The sequence below is a fragment of the Electrona antarctica genome, assembly GCF_951216825.1.
Source record: "Electrona antarctica genome assembly, chromosome: 6".
NCBI lineage: Eukaryota > Metazoa > Chordata > Actinopteri > Myctophiformes > Myctophidae > Electrona > Electrona antarctica.
The window spans coordinates 24,616,465-24,638,387 of NC_136811.1; the positions used below are offsets into that span (position 1 = coordinate 24,616,465).

General features: G+C 41.6%; 1 protein-coding gene across 1 annotated transcript; it reads left to right on the forward strand.

The window, feature by feature from the left end:
• Positions 1-1,650: 1,650 nt before the first annotated feature.
• On the forward strand, positions 1,651-20,957 carry LOC306925499 (aromatic-L-amino-acid decarboxylase-like; the record flags this gene model as incomplete). The annotated part of the gene is made up of 11 exons (XM_079504354.1): positions 1,651-1,851; positions 3,536-3,649; positions 4,081-4,200; positions 11,650-11,716; positions 11,897-11,991; positions 13,117-13,184; positions 15,462-15,538; positions 16,395-16,414; positions 17,335-17,433; positions 19,600-19,701; positions 20,397-20,957. 11 exons carry the CDS (start codon positions 1,651-1,653, stop codon positions 20,589-20,591), a joined length of 1,158 nt encoding a protein of 385 aa, XP_079360480.1. The 3' UTR covers positions 20,592-20,957.
• Positions 20,958-21,923: the final 966 nt, after the last annotated feature.

A 21,923-nucleotide genomic window follows, 5' to 3' on the forward strand; every position in this document is an offset into this window, starting at 1 on the left:
ACAGAAGCCTGGAGCAAGGATGGCCTGGCGAAGATGTTCGGGGCCCAGGCAAAAGGCACAGCTTGTGTGGAGGTCATCTACAGCCAGAAGGTTGGAGCATGACCTGTGGAGACAGACCCTCTGTGGAGTAGCTACAAGGCTACTAGCCTTGGCGCTAGTGGGTGCTGGGTTCTTGTTAGTAGCCATGCTAACTAGAGTGGAGTTCTCACAGAACACTCAAGATAGCAGAAAAACCAAAACAAACCAGCAACAGGCTCTTGTTATCTAGAGTGGAGTTTTCACAGAGCACTCGAATTAACAGAGAAAAGTACTGTAACCAAGGTTCTAGTAGTTACTAGCCGCGGGTCGTCGTGTTGTGGGGCTATTGTTTACACTAATAAGCCCCGTGATGAGGCCTCGTCTTTCGGCGACGGCGACGGCCTGTCAAAATGCGCTCCGTTTTTTTTTTTTTTTTTTTTTTACCGCGTGAACGTGTAAAAAGACCGGAGGTGGAGAGTAGCGTCAGCGGCGAGTTAGCTAGCGTCTTTCGGCGTCGAGTTAACAAGGCAGGCCGCGTCAGCGGTGTGTGTTTTAGCGGCGCGGAGCGTCAGCGGCGAGTTAGCTAGCGTCTTTCGGCGTCAAGCTAAAGAGGCAAGGCCGCGTCTAAGGCTTGTTGTGTAAGCGAGTGCTAGTTAGCAGCAACCCGGTCTTACGGCGCGGGAGGAGGCTAACGTTGTATGTTAGCGAGGCTAAGTGGCGTCTCTCGGCGCGGCACCAGCAAGCTAAAGCTAGACGAAGAGGACCGCTAGCTAGAGCTAAATAACCGGAGGGAAGAAGCTAGCTTAGCGGGCTAACAAACTTAACACTTGCACAAAAACCTTGACGCTTTTCAGCAACCGGTAAACACTTACGTGATCTTTTGCAAGAGACGTGAAGAGGGCTACCAGAGAGTTTGCAGACGCTGTGAAATCTCTGAGTACATGCCGAGGGCCCGTCTTGGTGAGATACAAGTTCAACAGGTACAATAACAAACACAGGTAGTGTGGCTTAACGTGCGTTCAGCAAGCAGAAGACAATCGGAATGAAGTATATGGTTTAATTCTGTGTGTTCGTGCCAGAGATGGCACTCCCCATAGGGCGATTCACTGAGTGAAGGAGTTTATAATAACTTCCTGCAACTAATGCAGGAAGTTTCTGGACATCCAATACGACATACTTTGACGGAACGGAGAAGACCTGCTATCCCAAAATATACTGCTGCAGTTCTCTGATGTGAGTACTGTATATATACACATGTTACACGCACGCACGCATAAAGCTGCCAAAACTCTAATGAAAAATCAATTGAAATAAGAGAAATGCTTTTTCATTTTCAGGTCATTAACGCATTTCGTGAGACAAAAATAAAATAGCATTTACATTTAATCTACAGATGTGCTCATTCTATGACACAATTAAAATTATAAATACAATAATAAAAGTGAAAATAGCAGATGTGAGGCGTTGTGAACTTGTAGATCGGCTATTTTCACAATTTTAAAATGTTTTTAAAATGATAATGAAAAAGGAACGGTTTTGGACATACAATTGGTTTCCACCCAGCAGCGATGTGCAATTCAATGACTGAATTGACCATAACTCTACCTGTGTGTGTGTGCTTCTAGTGTTAACATGGATGTAGCAGAGTTCCGTCGCAGGGGGAAGGAGATGGTAGACTATGTGGCCGACTATATGGAGAACATAGAACAACGTCCGGTGTGCCCAGATGTAGAACCAGGCTACCTGCGTTCCATGATCCCTGCTGAAGCACCACTGGAGCCTGAGACATATGAGGATGTTATGAGAGACGTAGAGAGAGTCATCATGCCTGGGGTCAGTTCACTCTTCTTCTTCTTATTACTACTACAACTGTGCCCGTTGGCAGAGATGGGCAAAAATACATTGAAATGTATTTTGATACAAAATAACACTGCCATCTTATGGCAAAAAACAGTTTGGATCTGTTACATGTCAATGGCAGGATTATCCATAGTAAAAAACAGTGTGTTAGATCGAGTTAGATTGAAAGAAAATGTGTCAATATCTTTGAACTGGCTGCAACTTCAGCCAAATTCCAATACCCCAAATCTCGGCCACTCGCTCACTCACACTCGGTCACTCCAGCATGGCAGTGTTATTTAAAGACGTCCAGGTAAGTTGTGTGAAGTCATATGGTCACATATTTCGGCAGGTCACCAATTTCACCATAATTTGCCATGCTGGAGTGACAGCCGACATTTGGGGTTTTGGAATTTGGTAGGAGATGTGATGTGAACTCTCAACCCTGTATCAACTCAAGGCCCGTCCTAAACTCTGCCTCTCATTTGTGGTTCAATTTGAGTGTAAGACAATCAGAAGGCGGAGTAGAAGTGACATCACACATTGTGTTGTGTTGTGTTGTGTGTGTGGGTCTTAGTATAGAGACGGCACCGGATTTCTCCTCCCATCCACTTGCATTAAGTTGCTCAAAAGCGCATGAGGCGATTTCACTCCTCCTTCCGGGTATAGAGTGCCTTTCTGGGATGGATTGGGCCAAATCGTGAACGCGCTGTGCCGTTGACTATCATTGCGCCATTTGCGCGTGTTCACGTATGAAACATAGCGTTCACGTGTCATGCTCCAATAACATGAACGTGCGCAATGATAGTCAACGGACCAGTGCTGGCTCGAGCTGCAATGCCAAATTCGGCCACTATGTCCATTTGGCCTCAGGGTTTCCTCCCGGTGCCGTCTCTATTAATATATACTCTAAGGTGTGGGTGCGTGTGTTTTGCCCCTGCCATGTTTAACATGTGTCAATTTGAGAATAAAATGACATTTAAAAATCACACCCGTGTGAACTGAGTGGTGTAAGGTTTTATATAGCATGATCAGCTGTGGTCTGACGTAATGTCTGACGTAATGAAATAAGGTAAGGTATTATGTAGCCTGATCAGCTCTGATCTGACGTAATGAAATCACACCCGGATGTGATTTCACAACTGGCTTTTTCTGTGCAGAGAAAATGACCATGGTTGTCATCCAGTTCACCCGGGTGTGATTTAATTACGTCAGAATTTTTTTTGAACATAGCAACCATGCTCATTTTTTTCTGCACACAAAAGCCAGTTGTAGGAGTGGTTTACACCACTCAAAAAAAGTATTTTATTTATTTGAAATACAGAAAATACTAGATCTGAAAGTATTTTGATACAAAATACATGTCTTTTTTTCCATCCCAGCCAAATACAAATACAAAAATCACACCTGTGTGAACTGAGTGGTGCAGTGACGTCACATACTAACCATAGCAACCATGCTCGTTTTTTCAAGTTGTGATGATTCCTGGCTCTGTGGGGGGTATTTATATGCAAATATCCTGGCCAATGGCATTGTAAGACTAAACAATAGGACCCAATGAGAATTTAGAGGTGAAAAAATAACAGAAAAACGAATTATTTAAACTCTTTTCTTTATAAAATATAATTGTTGCTAAAAAGCATCGCTGGGTCTTACAGGGTTTTAACTGTATTTTCAGGTCACCCACTGGCACAGCCCTTACTTCTATGCCTACTTTCCAGCAGCCTCCTCTTACCCTGCCATGTTGGCTGACATGCTTTGTACAGCCATTGGCTGCATGGGATTTTCCTGGGTAACAAACATAACTTTTATTGTATTACTTCTGTTTATTTCTGTAGATAGGTATTTTATGTTGATGCATGTTAAGAAATATTTAAAAGGTTCATAGACAAATAAATGTGATACGTCCTTTGCAGAGCACAGATCTCTGCCTACGATCTCTGCCTACTGCCTAGATCTCGGCCTACGTAAATCTTGCCCAAATATGGAGTTCCACCTTGCTCCGAGTCCAGACTGACTGACTGACTGACTGACTTTAATTATTTATTTTTACACTTAATTTAACAACTTGAACCCAGCATGCCTATTCTGAAAAAAACTAAACAAAAAACAGAAACAAAAGTACGTCAAAGTACAGTTGTAACTCAACTCCGGTTCTCTAAGACTAGAGAAGTGGTTAACCTGGGAGGTCATTCAAGTCATGTTATCTGTTCATATGTTTAGGCTGCCAGTCCAGCCTGTACAGAGCTGGAGACTGTGATGTTGGACTGGCTTGGGAAAATGCTCCAACTACCTGAGGCCTTCATTGCTGGAACCCATGGACAAGGTGGAGGAGTCATTCAGGTCAGTGTCTCTGTGTAAGTTACTGTAGCACTTGAGGGCATCAAAACCTAACTAGGGTTAGATCCAGTATCTGAATTTAATAATATTACACAGAAAAGTGGTTTAATACAGCTTTTCCAGTACATGGTATCTGTTAGGGTTGGTCAAATATTGGAATCTTCCTTTAATTGACATTTCATACTTGCATCGCGTTTTGAGGTCCTATCTTGGTCCTACGACATTATTCACTGCCCTTTCAATTTAGTTTTTTATTTGTTAATTCATGGTAAAGTGTGTGCATGTGCACACAATTTAAGTAATTAACGCATAATGTGATTTATTACATTTACAGTATTTGTTACCTTGGCGGCAAGTGGCAAAGTATGACACTGCACACTGATGACAGATCATGGCATGCACCTCTACTGTTGACACCCGAGTTGTGTTTGTGTGTCTTCTGTCTGTGTTGATGTGAGGACCTTTTTGAATGATGGTGTGTGTGTGTGTGTGTGTGTGTGTGTGTGTGTGTGTGTGTGTGTGTGTGTGTGTGTGTGTGTGTGTGTGTGTGTGTGTGTGTGTGTGTGTGTGTGTGTGTGTGTGTGTGTATGTGTATGTGTATGTGTGTGTGTGTGTGTGTGTGTGTATGTGTATGTGTATGTGTATGTGTATGTGTAATTTGTGTATGTGTATGTGTGTGTGTGTGTGTGTGTGTGTTCTAGAGCTTTTGGGCTCCATTTTCGTCACCGCTAAACCCCTTATCCCTAAACCTCTTTGCCTTTTTTTTTTTTTACTATTTTGCAAAACATTTTTGAATAGTTAAAATGGCCAGTCTACAAGCTCACAACGTGTCAATGTTGATTGGCTAGTAGAACTATTCAAAAATGTTTTCAAAATAGTAAAAACAAGGCAAATAAGTTTAGGGATAAGGGGTTTAGCGGTGACGAAAATGGAGCCCTTTGTCTTGCTCCTGCTCTTTTTAAGTGCATATCGCTATGGCAACAAATGGGCCTCCAGCCGCCCTGTGTGGGTGGAAGGGGGCCTCTTTTAGTTCACCAGATTTCCTTGATTACGTTTTTAAACTGTCATGTTTAAAAACATACACACAGTATACTTTACTGTAGATAAGAAAAAAATTGTATGTGGTTTGTACCATGGATTCCTGAGCTGTGTGGTTGAAGAAAAATGTAACAATTAAGGAATAACTAACAAAGTATTTGACTAATTGCTTCATAGTTTTAGCTGTACTATACTGTACATTAAAATGTACTGGTATTTTACTAAAATATGTCACTGCTGTTTCTCCTCAAACCGAGCAAAACGTATGGCATGGCCCTGATTACCATTTAAACTGGCATGTGATCATTCTATGACTTCATTTTGTCATTCTTTATCATAATCAAACTCATTTTCCCCACAGGGCACGGCCAGTGAAGCAACCCTTGTGGCCCTGCTAGCTGCTCGCTGTAAAGCAGTCCGACGGATTCAGGCCTCTGAACCACAACGCACTGAGGGTGACATCATCTCCAAATTGGTTGCCTATTCCTCTGACCAAGTAAGAGCTAAAGTAGCAAAGAATCACCTCTACGTTAGTGCAAATTGTCATTCACCTGACTCCAATCTAGATTAGGAAAAACAAGCATTCACTGTTGAATGGTACGTGGAACAACAGTGCAGTTGCATTCTTCTAGAATGCAAACAGGTGGTCACTAGATTAGCTAATGTAGACCTTATCAGGTTTAATATAAGACTACCATTGTTTGGGAGTATTGCCTCAGGGAAACGCAGACCTTTACAAGGACAGCAGTAAGTTTATCTCCTCCCAGTTGAAGAACAATGCGCTTTCTTCCATTTTCCTATTTGACAAAGATATGCTTTTGAATTGCATCATCTTGGTTGTACTTTTACAGTTCATCTCTGGCTTGAAATAACATGTATAATTTGCGAAACATCTGTACATATTTGAACAAATCTATATCAAACATACTATTTCCTGTTTACATTTTGGTTTAATGGATGAATTGTCCCATAGTTGTTACTCTGGCTGTAGTGTACAGTATGTCCAAAACTCTATGTATAACTCTAAAGTATAATGTTGAAGTATGATGTATGAAAACATGCAATACAACTGCAACTTCTTTATCTGTTATAACTCTCCAGTCACATTCATCAGTGGAGCGCGCTGGTCTGATAGCTGGTGTTATCATGAAGAAAATCCCAACAGATGACACCTACAGTGTCAAAGGAGAGGCGTTAAAAAAGATGGTGGAGGAGGACAAGGCAGCAGGACTCATCCCGTTTTATGTAGGAAAACACATATTTACACTTAGCCTACACAACTATGTATATGCAAGCACACATACAGTACTGTATATGTACATGGACAAAGGCACACATAATTAACAAAGGAACATTATGTGTGTGTACCCGTGATGGAAATTAATTGAACTAGGTATGAACTATAGTTCTACATGTCATATTCTGTTTGTCCTAGATAGGTCCCTGTCCCGAATATTTTTTAACTCTGGCCTAGCCCCTGTTTGTGTTGTCCCCATGCTGTTATTCATAACAAATATTTCAGGGCCTATCATTTATGATATTTCTGTCGCCAGATTCACCACCTGGTCTCTGTCCCTACTATATTAAGTTGTAGTACTGTAAGACAATGTTGTGATTCAGTCTGCTTACTGTAGCCTAGTCGACTATTCAACTATATGTAGGAAAACACACATATTTACACTTAGCCTACACAACTATATGCAAGCACACATACAGTATATGTACATGGACAAAGGCACACATATGGCATTAACAAAGGTACATGTGAGCACATTATGTGTGTATGCCCGTGCACACAATATCACGTTTTTCCACACAGTGTCTTATTTACCATCACACATTTTAGTCCCAGGAACTCTGTCAGATATGTTACAGTCACATCATTTAGATTAGAACCTGTACCCTGTATTTACATGATATCGAATTGTATTATCGAGTGGATATACAGTAACCCCACTACCTGATATCAAATAACCATTTTTGCCTCCCTAGGAGCAAAAATAGCAAAAATAGCCAATCTGCTATTTTCACTATACTTCTTAAACGTTTTAATTTATTTTATTATATATATATTTAATTATCAATTATTTTGAAAATGTTTAGAAATGTCTTAATTTAAGAATGTATGTGTGTGTGTGTGTGTGTGTGTGTGTGTGTGTGTGTGTGTGTGTGTGTGTGTGTGTGTGTGTGTGTGTGTGTGTGTGTGTGTGTGTGTGTGCGCGCGTGTGTGTGTGTGTGTATATATACACTTTATACGCCTTTTCTGTTCACACAATGACACCCTTCCCTCAGGTGGCTGGTGAAGCTGAGCATATAGCCTGAGGACATTGTAGAGGCTTAGTGGTCAGGATACATCTGGAGCCCCTGGGTTTATCTGAATGGTTACCTGTCGCAGGGGCGGCAGGTTCCTATAACGGCAGTTATACCTTTAGCTAGGTGGGACGACGCAAATTTATTTATTTATTTCCCCCAGATGGTCTAACAATCTCATGATTTGACCAATGTATTACCAATCTCGTACACCATTGCTCACGAAAGCAAGATCCTTGACCAAATTACAGCCACTGCATCTTACCTTTTAATTAAAGTAAAAGTAGTCTGAGGAAAGGGAACAGTTCTGTTCCCCGGACATTGTTTTGGGATATTTTTGCTGAGATGGCTCTGTTTGTCAAGTCTCAAGTCAGTGTGGAGATTGGCCGGCGGTGTTGCTGCCCTCCCCTCCCCTCCCGACTCATGGCTCTTTACAGACGGGCCGACGGTACACAGACAGCAGCCTCTCCGCTGACTGTGTTAGTGTTGTGTTGCTGCAGGAGACGGAGTGTGAATGAACCGTGCGGTCACTGGAACAAAGCCACCGTATTAGCATTTGAACCTGTTCTGTGAACACCGTAAAGGTGTGTGCCTACGTGACAAAATGACCAGGGGGAGGGGATCTTCAGCCTTAATCTCAGTGGGTGCTATTTGCCTTATTCTTTTTTCAGTGGGTGCCCAAGCCCTCAGGCACTCCCAAAGTTGACGCCGTTGCCTGTGGCTGTGTGCTAATAAGAAAGGAATATACATTGTGTGCATAAGGCAGAGTAGGTAATTGGGGAGACATTAACATTATAGACTGATACATTTTATTTTCATTTTCACATGCAGGCCAATGAGCAAAATCCAATGTAATTATTTCTGTAGCACATCTGATTGTCTTGTGATTGTGTATATAGATTTCATGAGGGTTCTTTTGGATTTTATTTAGCTTTTTGCCCTCCTACAGGTTTTTAGTTCAATGTTTGTTTTAAAAACGCCATTGACAATGACGGGAAAATTTACATCTTGTAAAATTTCATCTTGTCCCTAACACAAACATTAAGGACTCCATTTTTGTCGCCTCCGTTTCCCATGATGCGGCCCGCAAGTCAACCGCTGCCCTAAAATTACGAGTATAGGAGCTTGCTCTGAGCTTGCTCTGTCCCTTAATGGTATTTTGGTCCAGCGTCACCCGCTATCTATTTTGCCGACACCAGTATTTGTGCCTAGAGGTGTGGTCATGGGCGTGTTGGCACGCTTTCCCCTAAATTGCTATTTTGATCACATACATTTGGGATAGTGGAGTTTAAAAGCACCCGTAAGCCGTGCCAAATTAGTTTGGTAGAGCCGAGCGGCGCGCGCCTCAATGGAGACATGTCCAGGCACAGAGTCAGGCTGCCTCATCTCTCCTTATTCTCCTATTGCATCTCTTTGTAATTGTCCTATAATCAGCAGAAGTGAGTGCCTGCCACTTCCTTGTGTTTATATAATTGTATAGTCAAAGAAGTTATTTGTGCCAGGCATTGTGCGGCGTGCGCTTTTCCATTTGCTCGTTTAGTTCATTACCCCATAGCGCAGAAAATGGGGTTTAATCCGATTTACCAAACTTTCCTTTTCGCTTCATACCGTTCCGTATAGAGACGGCCTACACGCACGATACCACATGAAAGCCCTATAATACATTTTAAAAAATAAGCGAGATTTGAGCGAGTTGTGCAGCACAAGTGAGACTTCAAGGCAGCAACACATCACTCTTCCATGGGCTATAGAGCGTCGCAGTCCCGCCTCCTACCCTGGACCAGGAAATGAAACCCAATGCATTATTCTCATAGACATTTCTTAAAGTATTTATTTAAAGACGGTTACGCCGCGGACAAAGCCAACTCGAGTCGTGACAACTCATGACAACACAAACAATATTTTGGACCAAACAAATAATTACAAAGAAGAAAAAAACGGCAGGTTACAACACTTTTTTTGTTGTTTTTCTTCTTTGTAATTATTTGTTTGGTCCAAAATATTTTTTGTGTTGTCATGAGTTGTCACGACTCGAGTTGGCTTTGCCCGCGGCGTAACCGTCTTTAAATAAATACTTTAAGAAATGTCTATGAGAATAATGCATTGGGTTTCATTTCCTGGTCCAGGGTAGGAGGCGGGACTGCGACGCTCTATAGACCGTAAGGCTATGAAGCAATATAGAGCGTCGCAGTCCCACCTCCTACCCTGGACCAGGAAATGAAACCCAATGCATTATTCTCATAGACATTTCTTAAAGTATTTATTTAAAGACGGTTACGCCGCGGACAAAGCCAACTCGAGTCGTGACAACTCATGACAACACAAACAATATTTTGGACCAAACAAATAATTACAAAGAAGAAAAAAACGGCAGGTTACAACACTTTTTTTGTTGTTTTTCTTCTTTGTAATTATTTGTTTGGTCCAAAATATTGTTTGTGTTGTCATGAGTTGTCACGACTCGAGTTGGCTTTGTCCGCGGCGTAACCGTCTTTAAATAAATACTTTAAGAAATGTCTATGAGAATAATGCATTGGGTTTCATTTCCTGGTCCAGGGTAGGAGGCGGGACTGCGACGCTCTATAGAACTGGGCATAACGGGCAACGGATATGGGATCTCTTAAAGGCAATGGCACGTGGACTGGTGATTGGTTTAATTATTGTAACGCCCAAACCACACCTATATGCATAATATAACGGGTAACAGAGGTGTTTTAGGGATTTAGACAGGTAACCAAAATACCAACTTTAGTTGGGGAACTAAACTCCCCACTGCTAAATCGACGTGGTGTTTGTCGATGTGTACTGTTACTGAGGTGGAGTGTTCGCCTGTCCGGCACAGCAGCCAGAGGGGGAGGGCGCTGAGGTAGGATGAGCCACCCGTTTCGACTGGTATCAATGGACAAGACCGCAGTTATCATTTAGGATCAGCACGACTTTTTCGGACGATGGGCATGCTCTGCCGACCCAACGGCTCAGTCGGTAGTTCTCCGTGAATATTTTGCTTGATAATCACTGATGTCCTGACGGAGGCGCGCCGTGTCTGGTGGCCTTGAGCTACGTGAGGCACCGCCGAGCGAGGCGCTAGCCGAGCGAGTCGCCGTGCCGAGCGTTGCGAAGGCCACCAGACCCGACTCAGCGCCGTCCAAGTTACGTCCCGATAGGCAGAGAATAGTATTAGTAGCTCCTAGTTTCCATGCCCCGACAATAGTTGGAAATGACATGTCCACCAGGGGGAAACCTTGACCAGGACATCAGTGATTATCAAGCGAAATACTCACGGAGAACTACCGACTGAGCCATGGGTCGGCAGAGCATGCCCATACTCGTCCGAAAAAGTCGTGCTGATCCTAAATGATAACTGCGGTCTTGTCGGGTGATAACGGTCGAATCCGCTAGATGAGCTGGTGTACCGTGTGGAGCAGAGGCAGCGAGGTTGGACATTGAGGGGTTGGAAATCATCCCGGTCGCGTGGTTCATGTAGCGCGTGTGTCACTGTGAAGGCCGTAGACTACAATGCGCCATTGGACTGGCCCCATGAAGTGAACGGGGTTGGTGTAACTCGGCAAAGTGGTGACGATTTTGACGTCACAGCAAACAGGCTGGTGGTCTTGCGCAAGAATGTGTTCTTTCATAGAAATGGGTATTGTTAGATGTGCATGGTTAGATGTGTGCAAACGGTGTGGTTTGGTAGGAGAAGGCGGACAAAGGATGGGGTGTTGCGCTGGCTATTAGTGTGGCAGGGGGATACCTGATGATCTTGTTTTAGGGTGGAAGGGTGTTTGTTTTAAAAACCGCATTGACAATGAAGAGAAATTAATGTTTGTTTTGACACAGTTTGTTTTACATCATCATTACATCACCTAATTATCACCAAACAATGAATTAACATTGACATTGTTCTTTATTTCATAAGTTTCTATCCTGAAAAAAGAATTGTTCTATAAGTGAATAGACATGGATTAGATAACCATTGAATAAAGTAACATTACAGTACATTTAGTAGAAAAGAGAACATTTGAAAGAAAAAGGCAAAATACCTTCTTTTTGAAGGTGACAATGAGTGACAAAGGATTTCCTGATTAATATGTTTTTATTTTTCAGTTCTGTGCATGTCTCGGCACAACTAATTCATGTGCTTTTGATCACATCACTGAACTTGGGCCCATATGTGAGTATAGAATTTACAGAAAGCTACAGACAGAATGAAAGCATGTGAAAAATATTGTAATAATACAATATTACCGTATTGTACCAATGTCTGCTTCTGTACTAGAGGGGAAAAGGTTCTTAGGTTCTTAGCAACATTTTACTATTGTTCCTTAACTGGGCTGTCCTTTATCTATTCCAGGTAATTCAGAGACAATCTGGATGCATATTGATGCAGCATACGCTGGGAGTGCATTCATCTGTCCTGAATTCAGACATTTACTGAACGGTGTTGAGGTGAGAAAATGCAAAAATCATTCTGGAGAAAGTAGGCTACATACAGTAATAGTACATGATATTAGTGATCCACAAAATAAATATATATGGACTTCTTAGAATTTATCTTTACCTCTTCTACGCATCTCTGCAAACACCCTTTCTAGTCCGTAATGGTGCAGACGATTTCAGGAACCACATTTCATCTGGGAAGATCTCAAGCTGGACTCGCTTGAGTATGAGGATCTCTGCATTGCGGTAATCTTCAGCAGTACAGGCAGCTGCTGCTCTGATCTGCCGTCCCATGCAGGTCTTGCATCTTGGCTCAAGTGGTCGAATTGACTGGCTAAGTTCTTAGCCAATTTAGATGTTCTGCATCGTTGGGATGCCATACTCTATGGGTTGGTGCTTGCAGCCTGTCGGTTTGACAGCGCCAACTGAGTCCTAGGGTGGATTTAGGGGAGTCTGCTATGTCTTGTGAGAGCCAGAGCTCTGGCCTCACGCCTTGCGAGCCTCGCAGGCCTCACGCCTTGCGAGCCTCGCGACTCTGCGAGGCCTTGCGCCTTGCCTCGCGCCTTGCAAGCCTCGCAGGCCTCGCAGGCCTCGCGTCTTGCGAGGCCTCGCCACTCTGCGAGGCCTTGTGCCTTGCCTCGCGCCTTGCGAGCCTCGCGGGCCTCGCGTCTCGCGACTCTATGAGGCCTCGCGCCTTGCGAGCCTCGCAGGCCTCGCGTCTTGCGAGCCTCGCGACTCTGCGAGGCCTTGCGCCTTGCCTCGCACCTTGCGAGCCTCGCAGGCCTCGCGCCTTGCGAGCCTCGCAGGCCTCGCATTTCCATTTTGCACCCATATTTTACTGCCATGTCTTAATACAGTGTTGCTTTTTACAAATAAAATAAGCAAATTAAGAAATGCCACGGTTGATTTTGATTGATCACAAAGTTAGTGTGAGGCTACTTTGATGGGAAAGCGACACGATGAAGAAATCACACATCCACTATAACACCCGCTGCCTGGGTGTGAACTAGAACTCTAGTTACTTACCTCATGCTGGTCGTTTGAATAATTAATCCAAGGTTTGTTTGTCTGGACTTCTTATTATTGTTATGAAGAGCATCATAAATGATTGGTTGCTTTGTCTTGTTTTTGAAGTTTGCAGACTCTTTCAACTTCAACGCCCATAAATGGCTTTTAGTCAACTTTGACTGCTCAACTATGTGGTAAGTTGTCTACCTATCACACAGTAAGCTTGAAAATGTCTGGTTCTCTTTCGAAATAAACTATATATTACCTCATGGAGGTCTTATTATGTACAATTGTACATGGTTGCTATGCTGTGTCTGGAAGCCAGGGACCCGTATGGGCTCAAATTGATGCCAATATTATTTTGTATTTGTAAATAATTAATTAGCCAATTTGTAATAGAGCTCCGAAGTCTGACGTCACTTTCAGTAGAGGTCGTCAATCTCCAGGTTCATGTATTTGTTTATTTGCATTGAGATCCCCAAACGGCGATTTTAGGTCGCTTCATATAAGAACTGTGTTTGAAAAATAAACCGACCACCTCAGCGTTTCTGTCAGGGGAGTGGCTGTGCGTCGTTAATGATGTCCATTCATATTTGATACAGCCAGTTTCTAGAGAAAATGGAATTAATGTGACCACAAAAGCCTTGAAACTACATATGAATGCAATGTCGCTGAGCATATACGTCACGCCCAGCTGTCAACATATTGCGTTCCTGAGATTCCTCGTTGACGTAAGCTCAGCTGGTGGTGACTCGACTCGTACTAACCACGATACATTATATATCAATAAAATAAAAATAAAAATAAACGTAATTAACGTTCAGTTTCTGTTGTGCGACGGGCTGCGGGCAGAAGCAGCCTACCCAGAAACGTAGTCTCTGGGTTGTTTGGCTCGTTTCTAAAGCTTATTTTGTTACTCTTTGGGTATATTTGTACATTTCCACCTTCAGTCGATGCTTCATATCCATATGAGTGAAAAGGCCCGGGTGTTCGGTTTATTTTTCAAACACAGTTCTTATATGAGGCGATCTAAAATCCCCCTATGGAGAGTACAATGCTTATAAAAAGATACATGAACCATGGCGCTCACTGCCCTCTACTGGTAGTAGAGGGCAGTGACGTCAGGACTTCGGTGCTCTATTGACTGGTTGTTTTAATACAAGATATTGTATACCTAAACTTAGGTAGGAAACCCGTTTTAACAAACATGGCAACCCCGGTTGCTATGCAGACCTATGGAGCTTTTTTTTATTGTGTATAGTGGAAAAGGCCTCGCGTGATTGGCTCTTAGCCCAGGAAGCGAGCATCCGTAGAAAAAATCTGAGCATCAGAACCAATTTGTACTTGAGCTACTACTTTAGTTGTGCCATTTTTTCTGTTTGTGTTTGCAAGTTCAAACACAAAGCAAAATATGAATTACGAGTGCACAAATTGTTTTCATGAATACAGTACACATTCTTTTACCAGAGCACTTTTTTTTTTTTTTTTTTTTTTAAATACAAAATAATATTGCCATCAATTTGAGCCCATAGACGTGCCCAGACATTTTAGGGGGCAGGAGCTCAATAAATAAAAGGCCACTCACCCCACTGACACCGGGTTCCGACAGTGCTACAGTCGTGAGTCCGACACCCTACCCAAAACCCAACCTTTAACCTGCCACGGGTTAGTTGTAACCTGCCACACATGTCGGGAGTCACTGGTTAGTTTTAACCTGCCACATGTCTGGAGCCACGGTGAGTTTTAACCCGGCCACGGGTTAAAACGGGAGCGACAGTGTTGTCGGACTAATGCCTGTCGGACTGTTAGTATGTCTGGGTGCAGCTGCACCTAACCTTAACCCATGTCTAACCAATGACTAGTCTAAACTAAGTATGCACCCCAGTATGTCTAACAAAAGTATGCACCCCCTGACACTGTATGCCCAACCTGACGTTGTCAACTCGCCCGCCATTCAAAATAACACATTCATAACATGGTGTTTGTATAATGACAATACACTATTCTATAAACAAACCACTGATTTGACTTCATGGAAGTAATGTAGTCAGTCAGAGTTCAGTTGTTTCTTTCAGATAGAAAGCTGAAATTTTACTATTCATAAAATTACAGATTTGCAGTCCTACTCTGACATGCCTTATACATATGCCACCTGAATTGTCGGCAGTGCTCAGCACAAAGCCAACATAAACACGGCACTCGGTTACAACGCAAATCAAAACTTGTCCCCCTCCCCCCATATACAGTATATCACACAGTATTACTGACTGTGTATATGATAAGGCTGGCTCGTTCTCAATATAATGTAAGCAGACACCAGACAGATCATATACCTATTAGCATAGCACATACAAATCCACAATAGCAATTAGAGAACAAAATGTGTAAAATGAGAGAAGAGAAGTAAGCTCTAAGCAGCAAAACGGGCCGGCACAATTATTTCAATGGTATTGTTGTTTTCTTGTCCACAGGGTGAAGAGGAGATCTGACATCATTGGGGCCTTCAAGATGGACCCCCTCTACCTCACACATGAAAACCAAGAGTCATGTATGTAGTGTTATTATTTTTAACATTACCATTTAAGCTAAGCTAATACATCCCATCATTAGTAATTTGTTAACAATAGATCGAATGGGTATAGATGGATGAAGGATGCCTTATAATTTATATGAACTACTGTATATGTCTTTAGCGCTATTATTTGTATTAAACTCGCCATGTGTATACTGAGCAGTATACTGTACAACTGGAGAGAGAGAAAGGAGATGGGTGGGGGGGGGGGGGGGCAGAAAGTTAAGACAGATAATTAATCAGTGGATCTGCACATCACATCAGCTTAGTCAACCTTACAATCCTGCCACCTGAAGTTAAGCTCACTGACAAGTCAGATTCTGAGATAAATTAGTTTTAAAGCTACAGTCCGTAGGTCCGTTGGCATGGCATGGCATGGCATATGTTGGATGATTGGATATTAATAACCATAACCATAATCTGTATACAGGCCTATATTGTTAATCAAATCTACACCGAGTGTGACATGTCAAATAAATTAATTGAAGTATTGTATTGAAGTTCACATTATAATGAGCAGGCAAATATATAAAGCAAGCAAAGACTAAAATAAACAGAATACATGCAATACATCAATCATAATGGCTAAGAAAACACATTTCAGGTTTCAACTGCTAACGTCACAGCAATTTGCATGACACCCACAATATTTAAAACTGTTTGAGAATGTATGATATATTCAGAAAAATGGAAGGGGTATTTTTTTTGTATGTGATGAAAACAAAAAAAATTGCTCAAATGGACAGATTTAATTGTTGATTGATCTATGATGGATATGAATATTTATTTAAGCTTTGCATGTGTGACTAAATCCTTATCTCTCTCTTCACAGGTGTGATCACAGATTATAGGGTAAGAGGAATGATAATAATTTATTTAGTTTACTCCAATACATTTAATGCCAGAATATGTTGAGACTGTGTTATGACCATTTGTCTAAGTAGTAACATAGGCCTAAATACGGAAGAACGACAACTGAAGTAAAAACTGAAATGTTTTATGATCTCAGTAGCAGCAGTTTTATCATGAGGTTGTCACATAAGGTTGACTCAGTCACTCCAGGGTGAAGGTTTACAATAAATCCTATACTAAATCCCTAACCTGACATTTTTAGGCAGAAAGAAACAACAAAAAGACTATAGTGAACCTACTTACCTACTACCTAATAAAGATACACAGGAGACAAAAATACACAGTATTTGGTTAAACAAATTACCCAAACAAATAAATGACCATTCACCCCTACGGCCCCTACGGTTTTACAAAGATGAATTAAGCAAAGAGAAATGACTGAGGACCAAACTTAAGACACAATATAACTAAATGCAAAAGGACTGAAAGCTACATCGTTTGGTGGGGGACAGAGTGCTTGATTCTCGGCTGCTTTCTGGCTGCCATTCCCCAGAGCTATCAGAGCAGCGGGTGCAGGCACACTTAAAGGGACACTTCACCCTTTTTGCAAAAAAAATGACGAATTTGCAACGCTACCTGCTTTCAATCGTCCACTACACTTCACACTCACACCATCTTTCAGCATCACACCCAACTCTCCACCATTCTCACAGCATTCACAGCACCATTCTGCACCTTAATTAGGAGCACAAGAGGAAAACAATAAAATACAAGCCACAAATAATAACAACATATTCCAACTCATCACAAAATATACCAAAATTAACCAAATACAAAATATATAATACTTTATACAAATAGAAAATATGGCTGGCCATAAGAGACTGACTTTGCGTCTCCTTTCCTCTCCTCTCACACAGCATTGGCAGATTCCATTGAGTAGAAGGTTTCGTTCATTAAAGATGTGGTTTGTCTTCCGCATGTATGGACTCACAGGCTTGCAGGATTACATCCGAAAGGTGGGATACCAATTCAGCTCTTTACTCTCTCTCCTCTAATATATAATGCCATATGTTTTTCCAAAGGTATCTGTAATTCCATTGCTGTGTTATAAGCAATTGCAACAGGCGGAGTGTCCTCCGGTTTAGTCCACGACATTAGGTTAAGATGACATTTTGGTTACTCGGGAGAAAATGTGTGTGCCTCTGTTTTACTGGCCGCCTTCTTCTCTCTCTCTTCCAATCTTTCTCCTGTCAAACTGATATATCTGTTCTGTATTGCCTCTCTCATGTAAATGTCACTCTTTCTTCGGAACCCTGCCCTTTGCCTTACCCCCAAACCCCACTCTGCCTTCACACACATCATCTGTCAATCATATGGGACTATATATACTGTCCACTTTTCATGTGTCTTCCATTTCTTCACCCTTCAATCCTTTCCATTCCTCTTTCTTACAAGAGCCTGTTCTGTGTCTGCTCTGTTGTAAATTAAATTAAGCATCAGTTCGTAGCAACATACAGTGCACATGCCCAACCCTCCAGTGGGTTGATAACCATTGTTTTAGTACTTTAAACCTGAACGTAGTGCTGACCTTTAGGTCCAGCAGTCTGGACAGCAGCATGCCAAGGTCAAGGAGGCAGTAAAATGAGGCATTTGATGACCAAGACGCCATCTTCAACACATTCTAATTGCCTAATGATTAAATAACAAGGCAGCATACAGTAAAGTAGGAAAAAGGACACAATAAATGAATGTAAGTCCATTATAATAGCTCATGAAACCTGTGTGGTGATGAATAATTGGCTGGGAATGAGGAAGCAAAGCAGTGTTCTGTTCTCTAAGTTGTTGGCCAATGTTTGGCTTCATTAGGAAACAATTGGCATTAGATGTGTATGTAATAATGTCTGCCCACACACACACACACACGTGCACGCACGCACGCATGCACACACACACACACACGCACACATGCACACACACGCGCACACACACACACACACACACACACACACACACACACACACACACACACACACACACACACACACACACACACACACACACACACACACACACACACACACACCTTGAATATCAACATGCCTCCTTTGTAAAACTAAAGTAGGCTAATTCCAAGCAGTGCAGCATGCACCCTATATGTATGTGTCAGTGAGATTTGGGATAATAATTGGATGAATTCTACCATAGGGAACTTTGATCTCATGATGTCATTTAAACAATATTCAAGAGGACCACAAAGACATTTTCTGAACTGTTCTCTTTTTGACCGTTATCGTTTCATGGTTATTAGACACACATTCTATACATTTTAGAAGTCCTGTCTAATTTGTAGAATGAGTCACACCATATCAGAGCACAATGTTGCCATCTAGTGAATATAAAAGGAAAATACAACCTTCAAATCTGTTAATACTGATATTGTTTACATTGAATATCAGATCAACTCTCACTTAAATGCCATGATACAAAAGACGTTCTTACTTCTATTTAAGCAACTACAGCATACTATCATGATTATTCTGCATAATAATATAATATGATATGTATATACTGGTTTCTTAGGTCCTACTATGTAACTTGTAGCATACAATCAGTTACAGTAGCATAACATTTCAGTCAGATAACTCACAAATAGTTTGAACAAATATTTATTATAGAATGCGAATACAAGTGTGCATATGATATTGTATCTTGCCGTTCGGCTCTGCTACATTTTTCTCTCTGCTCGGCACAATTATACGACCATCATTAACCATTAAGAGCAGGGAGATAGAAATACAATAACAACACCCCCATGGGGAACAGGAATAGCAGAGCCCACCGGTGGTGCTGGGGTGGTGGTGGGAGCAAACAGTGCATAACAACACCAGGAACGCATATTCAGAGGAAGGAAAACTCTGCTCAATTGGTCAGCTGATTGCCACCTCGAGGCCCTCGAGTATATCTGACTGAACTAACTCTGCAAGCTACGTATCATTTGTATAGCCTACCTTTCCGTGGTTTAAGCATTAAACATAACTATTACACTATACTATTACATGTAACTACTGTATTGTATTTGAATAATAATTGACAATGTATAAATCGTGCCTAATTTATGGTCTATATCATGCAACAAAGTATAAATCAGGCTTGAGACTTAGCTTGTTTTGTTCTGCTTACAGCATGTGGGCCTGGCCAAAGAGTTTGAGAGCTTAGTGAGATCAGACAAGAGGTTTGAGATTTGTGCGGAGGTCGTCATGGGACTTGTCTGTTTCAGGCTGAAGGTAAAACCCATTTTCATAACTTTTAGAGGTTTTTTCACTTTTAGAAATAAGCCCTTTTTTGACCTTGCCCTTGCCCTGAGCTCGTTTGCATAGGCCTACAGTATTACAGATACTGCCAAATGCCTTGCTAGATGTTTCTAAATGAGTGTGAAGTTGGATTTCCTAAATCATTTGTGACCAGATTTGACTGAGCGACTGCCAACGCGCAAATTCCAGCTTTTCACCAGAGGAGAAAAACGTATTATTATTTTTTTTCTTCAAAAATGAGTTAATAGCACAGGCAGACTCTTCACATACTAGAGTATGTCTGGAATAAGTGTCAGAGCTGAAATCGACATGTAAATATGAAATAAATGCCCAAACATGTAGCTAGGTGTAATGTTAGAGACCACAGAAGTGAACCTTTCAAGCCTGTTTTCTCAACTCGCTGTTTTCTGCAAGACATTACTCTATAAGCCATATCTCCAAAACTGGTGGGTCAAACTGAACAACCAATATATCAATTTGATGTTGTAATTCCCTGCTTTCATATGACATGAAAAAACGAAAATTCAAAAAAATCCAATGGCAGTCCCTCAGTCAAATTTAGTCACATTTTGTCATCCATTACTACAGTACAGTATGTGTAGAAAATATTCTTTCAACATCCTTTTATCTTATTACCTCCTGTCTCATCCTGCCATCGCTCCTCTAAGGGCTCAAATGAGCTGACGGAGGCTTTGTTGAAGAAGATCAATCATGCCAAGCGGATCCACCTGGTACCATGCCAGCTATCCGGCCACTTTGTCTTGCGCTTCGCCATCTGTGCCCGCACCACGGAGTCACACCATATCCAAGAGGCATGGCAGCACATTACAACGCTGATCTCTGACCTGAAACAACAGGGATAACTCACTGACCAATGGCCGGAGGAAATAAATAGCTGCTCTGAGCTGTAAGTTAGGATAGGGAATATCATTTTAATGTTGCAGATAAAAGATGTCCAAAAAAAGTGAAGCATATTATTTAATATACCAGTTCCTAGAATGACACATCCGTGCTTGCCCTATCCCATGCTGACTCCATTTTATTTTACTCATACATCGAAAATCAGGATTTCGATCGAAAATCGAAATCCTGTGTGATGCATTGCACAGTATGTTATATGTAGGTTTTAATGTAGGTTTTATGTAGCTTTCAGTTGCACCCCATTGTGTTTTCTGACTTAAATTAAAGAAAAGCCTACAGTAAAAGGCAAAAGCTAGTGTTCATTTAAGTTGTTGGACAAATGGAACCCTACAAACAACCTATAAAACATATCTACTATGCATACTATAAAACCAAGTGATCAGTTCAAAATATCACATTTTCAACAACAACAACAATAATAATCTACTAGTGATGCGCGGGCTGGAGGTCCCGCGGGGTATCTGTGAGTTAATCTCTGAGACTTCACTGAATGTATTGCTCTTTGTATGTGTGAGTAAATCTAATCTTGTATTCATTTCCGTCAGTAAATGTATGTGAGTAAGAACTAGCTTTTATATGTAGCTGCATGTCTGAGTGAGGGATTATAAATTAAGAACTGAATGTTTGGGAGAGATTATAAAATGTATCTGGTTTGGGTATACAAAGATTTGTGGAGGATTTGAAAATAAAGCATTATTTTTTGGTGTTTTTCATTCTATTAAAAATATTGTTTGTGCTACTTTAAAGAAAATGTAACTACTTGAAGCGACTACTTGTTTCTAGTCGCAACTATTTGCTTACTAGTTGCGACCAGATCTCGACTAGTTGCTAATGGTCTCGACTAGTTGCTGATTAGTCGCGACTAGTTGTAGGTCGGACAGTGTCCCGCCATCGTTTTTGCGCTTTTAGGCGCCGGGGAGTGATTTTTGGCCCCGTTCGCCCGAGGAGAGTCCCATGACTGCAGGGCGGCTCTCAGACCCGCATCCATGGATTGCTCCTTTTCAGAGATATTGCCTTTTTCGTCCCTGAAAAGAGAAAAGGCCATCGCAATTTATTTTAGCTTGATAGCATCTCACAGTGATGTCACAGAGACATGTCAATTTAATTTTTTTTAAAGGTTTAAGATTTGATCGATTTATGGCTTAATGAAATGACGAGTGTTTTTGGCTTTTATATATATAGGTGTTTCTCGGCACAACTTTGACGTCATAGTAGGCCTACTCGTCCAAATGTCAAGCTTTTTTAAATTCAAAATGTTATACAATCTGGCCTGG